The 12,887-nt window shown below is 44.0% G+C and overlaps 2 protein-coding genes across 5 annotated transcripts in view; one reads left to right on the top strand and one right to left on the bottom strand.

Moving 5' to 3' along the window:
• The window catches only part of mix23 (mitochondrial matrix import factor 23), a 119,936-nt gene extending 109,460 nt beyond the window's left edge, over positions 1-10,476 (bottom strand). For all 4 annotated transcript variants that reach the window (XM_077509371.1, XM_077509372.1, XM_077509370.1 and 1 more), the window contains exon 1: positions 10,412-10,476. In XM_077509371.1, coding sequence (XP_077365497.1) covers positions 10,412-10,462 — 51 coding nt within the window. In that variant the 5' untranslated portion in view covers positions 10,463-10,476. The remainder of the gene's footprint in view (positions 1-10,411) is intronic.
• Positions 10,477-10,685: 209 nt separating this feature from the next.
• fam162a (family with sequence similarity 162 member A) overlaps positions 10,686-12,887 on the top strand; it is a 92,369-nt gene continuing 90,167 nt past the window's right edge. Inside the window, exon 1 of the mRNA XM_077509374.1 lies at positions 10,686-10,910. Coding sequence (XP_077365500.1) covers positions 10,847-10,910 — 64 coding nt within the window. The 5' untranslated portion in view covers positions 10,686-10,846. The remainder of the gene's footprint in view (positions 10,911-12,887) is intronic.

Genomic DNA, 12,887 nt, shown 5'->3' with positions numbered 1-12,887 from the left:
ACCCAGGAAGGTCCGAGCCTGGACTCGAACCGGAGACCTCAGAACTGGGAAGTGGACGTGCTAACCACTCGACTACTTACGAGATCACTTATTATTATTATTATTATTATTATTATTATTATTATAGCATTTTATTCTCCACTTTTTTGCCGTCAAACTACTCTCACATAATACTTCCGATTTACACCGTTCAAATTTCAACTTGCTGAGAATTCATGCCTTTCGGGGTATATATCGTCTGACTCCATATTACTTACAGTACAGTGATACCTCGGCTGACGAACGCTTTAGCTCACGAACTTTTCGCCTCACGAACATTAAATTCGCGAGAATTTAGTCTCTGCTGACGAACTACTTTTCGGCGGACGAACCAAACCACGCGGTCGAACAGCACCACGGTGGCGGCCACGAGAAGCTGACGCACGCTCACGGCATCCCAGTTCGTCACCCCTTTCTTTTAGTGCGGACGCGGTTTGTATTTGATAGACATTTTGAGTGTACTTTTGCTATTATGGGACCGAAAAAGACCCCACCACAGGCTAGTGTTAAGCCTAATGCTTACCAGCGAGGGACGGCGATTCGGCGGCGCGTTTGCATTGTAGTCAATGGAGTTCGCGCCACTAAAAAAAGCGAAAGTGCCATCACGTACCTCAAAAAAGGAGAAAATCGTGCCACGGCTGTTTAGTCCCAGGAAAGAGGTGAAAGTAGTTGGCGGTGCTCACTTTTTGTTGACTCGCTAAAGTGCTCCACTTCCTTGTCACCAAGGGACACACCTCCTCCGCTCCGGTGAGCACGAAAGTGCGAATGAGCGACAACCGTTCCATAAACACTCTACGCGGTGAAACGCTCGCGAATGAAGTAAGTCTACCATTGCTACTATCCTTAAAGAACTACCATCACAAAGTAAAATAAAACGACTTTATTATACAGTACAATTTATTTCTTTAATTACAATACAATAGCACATTTATTCTACATAAAATTAGGTGTATTTTTGTGTAGTTTTAAGGCTTATTTAGTAGAAAATTATGTTTTATAGGGACCTGGGAACGGATTATTCTCATTTTAATGGTTTCTTATGGGAAATAAATGTTCGGAAGAAGAACTTTTCGGCTTACACACACTCTCTGGGAACCAATTAAGTTCGTGAGCCGAGGTATCACTGTACTCGCATAATTTAATGTTAAATTTCCCCATTCATTTTAATGTGACTGACACTGAATTTTTTCTAAGTCACACTTTCCACGCCCACTTCCATACATACAACAGACCATCTTGACCGGCTTTCTGATACTGCTCAGTAGCGCAGTTGGGAGAGTGCATGTACAGTAAGCAGCAGGTCGCAGGTTCAAAGCCCACCGCTGACTGTACATTGCACATGTATCCGTGGCTATTACGTTAACGGATATTAAGTATACCAACTGACTATCATACCAGGAAATGCGTTATACTGACATGGTTAAACACATGTGTTCCAAATCAGTGCTGATGGCTCGGCATTAGATGACACTTTGTAAGACAAATACGGCAATTTGCTCTGATTTGCAGCGAGCCCCATTAGCTCACCGGTTAAGTAACTTGCACTGTATTCTAACCCAGGTTCTCCATGCGGCAGGCAACTAAGCTATCCACTGACCTAACTTGTCTGGCTCAAAACTCATGGCTTATAGTGTATATATATATTGAAAAGTGACATATGATGCTGAATAATGGGGTCACTTGTTCAATCACTTCAATGAAATTATAGAATGCATTATGAAATATGGATTAATTTTGAAGAAATAGTTTGTCAAATGACATTTAACGAAATAGATGTTAACTTGTTGTATTATGATGAAACTGAAAAAAATAAATAAAATAAAGATACTCCATCCGGGGTTTGAACCGGCGAACCATTCGTAGGGTTGTCTTTGCTATGCACCTAACTCAAGCGCTTAACCCCGTGAGCCAACCGGACCTGTGAGCATCAGAGCGAATTGGCGTACAGTGTTCCCTCGTTTTCCGCTGGGGTTAGGTTCCAAAAAATACCCACAATAAATGAAATCCGCGAAGTAGTTATCTTTATGTTTTACAATTCTTAGAAATGTTTTAAGGCTCAAAAATCCCCGACCGCACAATTTATACACTTTTCTCATTGAGGCATTTACAAGTTCTCCCATTTCTCTCTTGTTCAAACATTGACAATGTTCAAACCTTCATAAATTTTATAAAATGGGTATATTACTGTAAAAACATATGCAAAATTGCACTTAAAAAAAATCTGCGATACAGCGAGACCGCGAAAAGTGAACCGCATTATAGCGAGGGAATACTGTATTTGTATTTTAAAGTGTCACCTGATGAAAGCCATCAGCGCTGATTTGGGACACATGTGTTTGATCATGTCAGTATAACGCATTTCCTGGTATGATAGTCAGTTGGTATACTTAATATCCGTTTATGGAATTGCCACGGACATATGTGCAATGTACAGTCGGCGGTGGGCTTTGAACCTGCGACCTCCTGCTTACTGTACATACACTCTCCCAACTGCGCCACTGAGCAATAACAGAAAGCCGGTCAAGATGGTCTGTTGTATGTATGGAAGTGGGCGTGGAAAATGGGACTTAGAAAAAATTCAGTGTCAGTCCCATTAAAAATGAATGGGGAAAAGTTGATCTGTAACATTAAATTATGCGAGTACTGTAAATAATATGGAGTCAGACGATAAATACCCCGAAAGGCTCAACTTTGGGTTAGGGTGAGAAGCTCGGTCATCCGGGAGAGACTCAGAGTCGAGCCGCTGCTCCTCCGCGTTGAGAGGAGCCAGCTGAGGTGGCTCGGGCATCTGGTTCGGATGCCTCCTGGACGCCTCCCTAGGGAGGTGTTCCGGGCATGTCCCACTGGCGGGAGGCCCCGGGGACGACCCAGGACACGCTGGAGAGACTATGTCTCTCGGCTGGCCTGGGAACGCCTTGGGATCCCGCCGGAGGAGCTGGTTGAAGTGGCTGGGGAGAGCAAAGTCTGGGTTTCCCTCCTGAAGCTGCTGCCCCCGCGACCCGACCCCGGATAAGCGGAAGAAGATGGATGGATGGATGGATGGGCTCAACTTTGTAGTAGATTGCATGAACACATACAGTATTGTACTCAAAAAATATTCTTTGTTTGTTTTGTTTTATATTTGTTGTTGTTCACTACAATTACATAAAATGTCACAATCATTTAACTACAAGTTACTGCTTAATAATTACTAGTAATACTACTACTGTTTCTACGACTACTACTACTACTACTACTATTATTACTAATAATTAATAGGTAATTACTTTGTAATTTTCACAGTTTCTTTGTTTCCTTCATTAGCATTCAGCTATTAGCATTCAGCTTAGCATTCAGCTATTAGCATTCAGCTTTCAGCATTCCCACGCAATTTCTCCAGAAATTGCTTAGTCTAGTTGTGGGATGCTGAAACCTTTATTATTATTATTATACTTATTATTATTATTATTATTATTATAGCATTTTATTCTCAACACTTTTTGCAATCAAACTACTCCTAAATAATACTTCCGATTTACACCGTTCAAATTCCCCTTTCGGGGTATTTATCGTTTGACTTCATATTACTTACAGTACTCGCATAATTTAATGTTAAAGATCTACTTTTCCCCATTCAGTTTTAATGGTAGTTTTAATGGTTTAGTCCCACTTTCCACGCCCACTTCCATACATACAACAGACCATCGCTTTCTGATACTGCTCAGTGGTGCAGTTGGGAGAAGTGCATGTCCAGTAAGCAGGAGGTCACAGGTTCAAAGCCCATCGCCGACTGTACATTGCACATGTGCCCATGACAATTATGTATACGGATATTAAGTATACCAAGTGACTGTCATACCAGCACATGCATGACATGATTAAACACGTGTCCCAAATCAGCGCTTATGCCTTTCAGCATCAGGTGACACTTTAAATTACTTGGGTTTATTTACGTTTATTTCCAATTTCAGTCCATACATTTTGTTATTTAAATGACATCTTTAATATTTTCTTTCCAATGTTTGACATCAACTGGACAATTTCCAGCCAATCCTGTAGCGGGACGTGTTCATTAGGCGACCCGATACGATACGATACGATCTGGCAGCCCGATCACATCTTACACCGACACCGGACTGTAACGCACGCGGTGTGAATTACAGTCCTTGCGGAAGCTGGGCGGAAGCCGTACAGAAAACGTACCGCGTCCTTTCCGCAATAAGTGTGAATGGGTTATATGCCAAGAGGCGGGACTTCCGACTTCCATCCTTTTGCACATAGCATTAGCATTGATTCCAGTTCCGGGTTGCAACGTGTGGGCAGCGTTCCAACCCTCGCATCCACCACCCGCGTGCTTGCGTCGAAGGGCGGGAGCGCGCAGGGCATCTCAGCTCTCTGAAGTGCTTTAGACAACTGCCAGACACTCTACACACTTGCACCCGTCGACGGGAATGCGCAACAGAGGGGCACAAAGTAAGAAGCACAAGTATTGGGACGCAGCCCACACGTCGAACGGGAACCGGAATCAAAGCTGACATGCAAAAACAGCCCCGTCTCTTCCGTGGTATATTATGGAATCAGATTTGTGCCAAAAAGAATCAAGCAAAACTTCTTGAAGCGTAGACAAAACTAAAAGGACTCAAGCAAAATTGCTTAAAGGTACACTCAGTATTATACAGTGGCATCTAGTGGTGAAATAATAATTCATTTATTTAAAAAAAACAAATGTTTGTGTTAGTAGTTATATCGCATAAACGTACTTTTTTAAAATATAACGGTAAGTCTAGAAATCACTAATTATTTTACATGTCCGCGCCGTGCCTTCTAGTGTCCGCCATGTTTCGCCGCCATCTTTCTGCTACGGGTGCCGTCAAAAACAAATTTCAGCAATCCATTTCTTAACGCGTTTTTGGAACGCCTTTGCAGACGCACTTCCGGTTTGTATGGCGACCGCATGTAAACGAAGAAGAGTTTCCGGTCCCCGAAGAGAGCATTATCAAGCATCACAATTGCTTTGGGAATTTATTTTATTTCAGTGGGACAAAACAAGAGTTTATATTGTAGCCACATTTGCCAGATGGAGAGAAATGAGGAACAGACTAGGTTTGGGAAGTGCCGGTGCCTTCGACTGCTTTCTACTTGACCGGAAAGTAAGAGTACATTTGTGTTTACGTTTTGAGAGCGAGAGAAAAAGTATGCACCGTAATAATTAATACGATGTTCGTACCATTGTTTTACGATCACTGTAGCTGTTGATTAGCAACTCCACACCACTCAAATGATTTCGTTATGTAGCTACTTTGCTTTGGAAAAAAAAAAAAAAAAAAAAAGATTCCCGCTGGAACGTTATATTCAGAGTAAATGCGCAAGTTATTGTGTAATGTAGTGTAACTGTGATTTCGGAGGTATATTTGCCCATAACTTCAATTGAGAATCTAAAGCATACTGTATTAGTGGAGGAGTTGAAAATTATTATTTTCGTTGTGTTTGGTGAAAATAGTGTTCTCGAAATTAATTTTCGGCAGGGAATAACTTTCTGGACTTAACTGCTGGCTGTACCGTAAGCCCTGCTCGAGTCTGAACTCTCTCACTCAAATGTGTACTGGTCCATTGTGTAATTGGGTGCACAAGAATTTACAGGCTACTACGTTTTTCACGGAAACTCGACAAGCAAGCCTTTGCATATTCTATGCAGTATGCAGTCAAGTTACTTTTATCTAGGTAATACAATGTTTTGGGGGCTTTGTTGGAAATGTGGTGACATATAGTAATATCATCAATTATTTTATTTTTTTTTTCATTTTGTTTTTGTTTGTGTCACACTAGATCAACAGCCAAACTTGAGGGGTTCCAGAACCTTATTCTGATGTATGCAAGCATTCATGCACCATTTAAATACATCACCGACCTGCAAGAAAAAAAACATCAACGGGAGAGTCAGCAGCCAAATTGGAATGCCCCGAATGAGGACACTTCGGATGGAGGACTCCAGAAGGCTTCGGTGTTGTACCACCAGTTTCTCCACCTACCATATCTGAGCTGCAACAAACTGAAGTCAGCCAAGGTCTTGGTATGTCATTTACATATGGTGCAGGAGGCCAACGAAGCAGGGAGGCAGAGGTGCTCAAAAAAGAATAAATTTAATTAAACCAAAACTAACTCCAAAACATAACCAAAACATGAGGGAAACAAAGTGGCAGCAAGGGGTGACAAAAACAACAGCAACAACAATGAAGCAACAAGAACTGAACGGAAAACAGGGGACTAAATACACAGACTAATTGACAATGACTAGACACAGCTGGGCAAGACACAAGTGGCAAGGGAAGCTGATTGGTGGATACACTGGGAAGGGAAGACACGCAGGTGGACAAGGTTAACAATAACGAGACTAGGGGAGACAAACCAGAAAGCAGAAACAAACTTGACCAACTCAAAAACCCAACAAAAGTAGCAAAACCAAACCCCAAACCATAACAGTACCCTCCCCTCAAGGGACGGCTACCAGACGTCCCCCCAAAAAAAACAGGCAAAGTCCAAAACGGGGCGGGCGGAAGGGGGCACGGAGGCGGGAACACGGCCCAAACAGCCGTCCCAGACAAAGGCAGTTCAGGAGGGCGTCCATGACGCCAGACGAGAGTCTCGTCGGGGCCGGTCAGGAGGGCCCGACGGGGCCAGTCAGGAGGGCGTCCTCGACGCCTGACGAGGAGGGCCCAGCAGGGCCGTTCAGGAGGATGTCCTCGACGCCCGACGAGGAGCAGAGGTGGCGGCGGGGCGTACGCCGCCGGGCGAGGAGCAGGAGGCGTGGGCATCAGGTCGTGCGCCGCCAGGGTAGAAGCTGGAGAAGGCGGCCACTGGCCGGGCGCCGCCGGAACTGGTGGTGGAGAAGGCGGCCGCTGGCCGGGCGCCGCCGGAACTGGTGGTGGAGAAGGCGGCCGCTGGCCGGGTGCTGCCAGACGAGGAGCCGGAGGTGGCGGCCGCATTCCACGCGCTGCCGGACGAGGAGCAGAAGGTGGCGGCCGCATTCCATGCGCCGCCGGACGAGGAGCAGAAGGTGGCGGCCGCATTCCATGCGCCACCGGACGAGGAACAGGAGATGGCGGCCGCAGGGCGTGCGCCGCCGGACGAGGAGCTGGAGGTGGCGGCCGCATTCCATGCGCCGCCGGACGAGGAACAGGAGGTGGCGGCCGCATTCCATGCGCCGCCGGACGAGGAACAGGAGGTGGCGGCCGCATTCCATGCGCCGCCGGACGAGGAACAGGAGGTGGCGGCCGCATTCCATGCGCCGCCGGACGAGGAACAGGAGGTGGCGGCCGCATTCCATGCGCCGCCGGATGTGGAACAAGCGGTGGCGGGCGCAGGGCGTGCGCCGCCGGACGTGGAACAAGCGGTGGCGGGCGCAGGGCGTGCGCCGCCGGAGCAGAGACCGGGACTTGAGGCTGAGGCCGCCGTGGAGCCAGCATAGGCGAAGTGGCCAGGGGCTGCGGCGGCAGCGGCACAGGCGAAGCGGCCAGGGGCTGCGGCGGCAGCGGCACAGGCGAAGCGGCCAGGGGCTGCGGCGGCAGCGGCACAGGCTGCGGCTCTGGTCGCCTCTGCCTCCTTTGTGCTGGGGCTTGTGTCACAGCCTGTTGACCAAGGGATTGGGGAATACAAGAAACACTAGGGACCGAAGATACAGAGACTGAGGGAACGTGGCTTGAGTGAACAAGACTAGAGTGACTAAGTGGTGTGGGGACAGGTTCTAATTGGCGTGACGGGGAACGTGAAAACAAAAAACTATAAAAGCTTTCACTCGCGCTCAAACCAAAATCGGGGTACTCACTCTCTTCACACTCATCCTCTAAATCTAAATCTAAATCTAACTATGCGACAGGGTCAACAAAAACGTGGGGTGGAAAAATTGCATCATAAGGAAGTGCACTGGGGGAACTGTCAGGTAAACAAAAACTAGTGTCTAAATCAAAATCATCTCAGTATCCGTCAAATCAAAATCTGAATCATCAAGGAAAAAACTATGTGATAAGAAATGAGGTGGTAAACCAGGTGAAGACAATACAACAGGTGAGGGGAACGCGGACGAATGGGTACCAGACATAAAAGCGGAGCCTACGTGGAGGGAGTGAGGGAGGTCGACAGGCTGACTGCGTTTGACAGTCGACCGGCGGCGTGCCGGTCGAGGTCGGGATCTCTCTGCTGGGTCCTGGTATGGTTGCTTCATTCTGTCAGGTTTGGTGTGGTGGTGGAACCAGGTGCAGAGGGTTTTCTCAAAGGCAGGGGAAATCATATCCAAAAAAAAGGAATCGACTGAGCCCCAACACAGTCAAAATGATTTTATTCCTTAACAAAAAATCAATAAAATACACCATTCCCTCTAGCCAATGTGTGTACCAGTTACACAAGCACATCAAGTAACTGAACATAAAACTGACAAATATACGGACAATATTTAATGGACAAAACTTCCATTATTTTGTGCACAGATTTACTGATTTGTTGCCTGTGAACCACATAACATCTGCGTTACACCAAATGACCAGCAGATGTCAGCTCTACTAAATGAGCTATTAAATGAGGCCTCGACTGATCAGCCTTTTGGCTAAGCAAATGGCCCAAAAGACTCGATACATTCACGGGGCTTCATCCCGCCATCACTACTGTCAAGTTCGTTTAGTGTGGTGGTGGACCCAGGTGCAGGAGGCCAACGAAGCAGGGAGGAAGAGGTGCTCAAAAAAGAAGTAATTTAATTAAACCAAAACCAACTCCAAAACATAACCAAAACATGAGTGAAACATGGTAAACAAAGTGGAAGCAAGGCGTGACGAAAACAACAGCAACAACAATGAAGCAACAAGAACTGAATGGAAAACAGGGGACTAAATACACAGACTAATTGACAATGACTAGACACAGCTGGGCAAGACACAAGTGGCAAGGGAAGCTGATTGGTGGATACACTGGGAAGGGAAGACACGCAGGTGGACAAGGTTAACAATAACGAGACTAGGGGAAACAAACCAGAAAGCAGAAACAAACATGACAAACTCAAAAACCCAGCAAAAGTAGCAAAACCAAACCCCAAACCATAACACAGTCACGTGCCAGCAGACACCAAAGCAGCAGAGGTTTGTTGTAAACATAATACATTTATTTAGGACATCTATGATGCAAAAAACGAGTCGATACACATTACTTGTGGCTCGTAAAAACACACGTCCACGCCAGAGTATCGCTGGATTGTTTGTCTAAAAGCAAAATGGCTGCCACACATGCGCAATACACTGTTCTGACAGAACATAGATAAGCATAGATACATGGCATAGATGCATCTGGTACGTCCGGGTCACTGAGTTGTCACTCAAAAACAATCAGCCAATGAAAATGCATTCTCTATTAAGCCCGCCCACCCGTGAGGTTTGTGCCAAAACTCAGAAGCAAAAGTCTGAGCTTCAACGCAAAATGAGGAAGCGCACACGAGGGAGCGTAAACGAAAATCGAAGGAGCGTGAATTAAAATCGAGGGAGCGTAAACGAAAAACAGGGAGCCTAAGTGAGAAATGTCATCGAGAGCAAACGCTTTTCTAACTCAAAGTTTTTGTTTGCACTTCAAAAAAAATTGTTTGAAACTAAAAGTTTTGTTTACACTTGAAGAAATTTTGCTTGACTCCTTTTAGTTTTGTTTACGCTTCAAGAAGTTCTGTTTGATATTTTTTGGCACAAATCTGTGTGAGGTTTGTGCCAAAAGTCAAAAGCAAAACTGAACGTCAACGCAAAAGAAGAAAGCGCAAACAAGGGGGCGTAAACGAAAAACGAGGGAGCGTAAAAGAAAAAACAGGAAGCGTAAATGGAAAATGATGTCATCGAGAACAAACATTTTTCTAAAATCTTAGTTTTTGTTTGCACTTCAAAAAGTTTTGTTTGAAACTAAAAGTTTTGTTTACACTTCAAGCAATTTTGCTTGACTCCTTTTAGTTTTGTTGACGCTTCAAGAAGTTTTGCTTGATTCTTTTTGGCACAAATCTGATTCCATAGCATACCCATTGGGTGGGACACAGATGCTGTAGTTACACTTTGGGCCAGAGATGGCAGTGGCGAGTAAAAAAAGTGACATTATTATCATTATTTATTTATTTATTATTTATTTATTTTGGTTTAGTTTTTTTTAACATTCAGCATTTTCCCTGTATACATTTATTTAGAAACATCTTTTCATTCACGTTCCAGGGTCCATTCAGTTCGGAAAGCGTGGCTGCATTACACGTAAAATAAAATAAAATAAAATAAAATAAAAATAAAAAAACGAGCGATCTCTAAATCGTCTCGAACTGGAACCTTAAAATGCATGTTCACAGCGCAAAAGGCTTACGAGAACGAAAGAAAAATGTTTTTCAAATTACCTGAAACATCGAAAAGTCCTCACAATTTAATGTTCCTCCGGGCGCCGCCATTGTGGGCCAAGCGGTCCTCTTGCAAAACAGTGTTCCACGCAAAGCCTTTATGCACATAAATCGTTTTTCTTTGCGAAATAAGTATGTAGAATGAAACATTTGAATTGTACTATTTTATTTGTGTTATAAATGGAAATTCGTGACCTTGTCAATTAATTTAATCAGAATGTCTGATTTTATTTTTTATATTTATTTTGTATTTTCATCAGGCAACACGGACAACAAGTATTTAAGGTGGTCTTTTGTAGCACAAGGTTACTATGCTAGTAGTACTAGCGGCTATCATTTATTTAGCACTTCCGACAACAAATTACGCACCATAATATTAACATCAGTGGATACTGGGAGCTTGACTGTCAGGAACGGACGTTTTGACGTGTTTGCATGCACGTCGGAACACAGATTCACAATATGAATTTCGTCAGATCCCGACTTTCAAATCTTTTGGGTTCGTATGAGTTTCAATGTTATTTCCTAATCGAGATGATCAACTATTGAACTGTTTACTAACTTTACGGTCCGCTTTCCTTAAGTGTTATAATTTCCTGGTTGAGTAATTGTATATTAACTGTAGTGTAACACACATTATATTTTATCAATTTGTTTTCTTACGTAATCGTCAGTATCTACTGTATATTGACAGTTGTTAACAAAGTGGCATAAAGCGACACATGATTGTAAGGTTCTTGAGTTATAATTTATTTAACACTTTTTATTTTCTTTATTTAGGAAGTGGCTAGTTTGTCGTGACCGGCAACTCTCTTGCTAGCGCTATTTTAACGTGAACGTTTCTGACGTTTCAATTGAGGGACTTCTGTCGACATCACCAGCCTGATCTTAACAATTCACGGCAAAATAGCGCTAAGTGACGAGTTGCCGGTCCGAGAAAAATATAAATTTCCTTGAGGAAAAGCGGTCAAGAAAATGCCACACAAAAGTGGGGTTGTCAGAAAGAAGACCCTAGTGACTACAAAATGTCTAAAATTGATGTTTAGTGAGCAAATATTGTGGCCACGGTGACGAGTTGAAGTGAGATTTTTCGTTTTTTTATTTTATTTTTTTTATTTTTTTTTTGCGCCACTCTGGCAGACGCAATTGAGTATTTTAGTCGTGACGTCAGCGCCCGCTCAGCCATACTTCCGGGTCCAAGTGCTGAAATGACTCATCCTCAGTGCTGTGTACCTAGCTGTTTACAGTGTTCCCTCGTTTTCCGCTGAGGTTAGGTTCCAAAAAATACCCGCAATAAATGAAATCCGCGAAGTAGTTAGCTTTATGTTTTACAACTCTTATAAATGTTTTAAGGCTCAAAAATCCCCGACCGCACAATTTATACACTTTTCTCATTGAGGCATTTACATGTTCTCCCATTTCTCTCTTGTTCAAACATTGACAATGTTCAAACCTTCATAAATTTTATAAAATGGGTATATTACTGTAAAAAAATATGCAAAATTCCACTTTAAAAAAATCCGGGATACAGCGAGACTGCGAAAAGTGAACCGCGTTATAGCGAGGGAAGACTGTCCACCGAACTGAGACCAAAACAACGACGAAACTGTCATTCTATCACTTTCCCCCAAACGACAAAGACAAGAGGAAATGGTTGCAGTTGATAAGGTAAGTTGTAATTTGAAGAAATACATAGAAAAACTAAGTTTATCGCCGATGTTAGCGCACACCCTGTCGAAACGTTACTAAAGCAACATAGGCAGATATTTCATTTCTTTAGTTTGGTCAATCTGCTACAAAACTACAATCCATAGCAAGGATCGATGTATTGTGCATTATTAGATGCTTTTATGATGAATACAGTTTAAATCAGGGCACATGTAGCCTATGTAACCTACTGTCTATGTAGCCTAGGACACTACAACCCTGTCTGTAAGAGAAAGGGCTAGCGCATTTAGCGGCAGCGGCAGCTGTCGTGGCATCGGTGACGTCACTTCCGCTTATGCCGCAGCACCAGCGACTTCACTTCCGCGTATTGCCGCGGCATCACGTACGTCACTTCCGCTTATGCCGCGGCATCGGTGGCTGCCGTTGCCTTTCCTCTTTCCCTCGGGACATGTCGCGACTCCATTCGACTTGGTGCCGCTGCCATTACTCATTGTATGCATTTATAAATGGATTACGAGTCTTTTTGTGTGTGTTTGTTTTGTTTAGTCACTTTGCTAAACACTTCACTTCCTTAATTTCGATGTTTTTTTTTTAATTATTATTATTTATTTAAGTGCTCTGGAAATTAAGTTGAATTAAGGTATTCGCACTCCGTCATTAGCAATCACTTCCGTGGACCGGTCCATATTTGGAACGGTGCCAGGGAGATGGCCGCCATTATGACACGGCTCAATATACTGAGCTGCATATAATACTGGATAGCCGATAAACCTTTCACGCCGGCGCAAGCCGTTGAAGCCACAGAGCT

Source organism: Festucalex cinctus, chromosome 20 (assembly GCF_051991245.1).
Source record: "Festucalex cinctus isolate MCC-2025b chromosome 20, RoL_Fcin_1.0, whole genome shotgun sequence".
Classification (NCBI taxonomy): domain Eukaryota; kingdom Metazoa; phylum Chordata; class Actinopteri; order Syngnathiformes; family Syngnathidae; genus Festucalex; species Festucalex cinctus.
The sequence above is the reverse complement of the archived record's forward strand: the minus strand, read 5'-3'. Positions and strand labels throughout refer to the sequence as shown.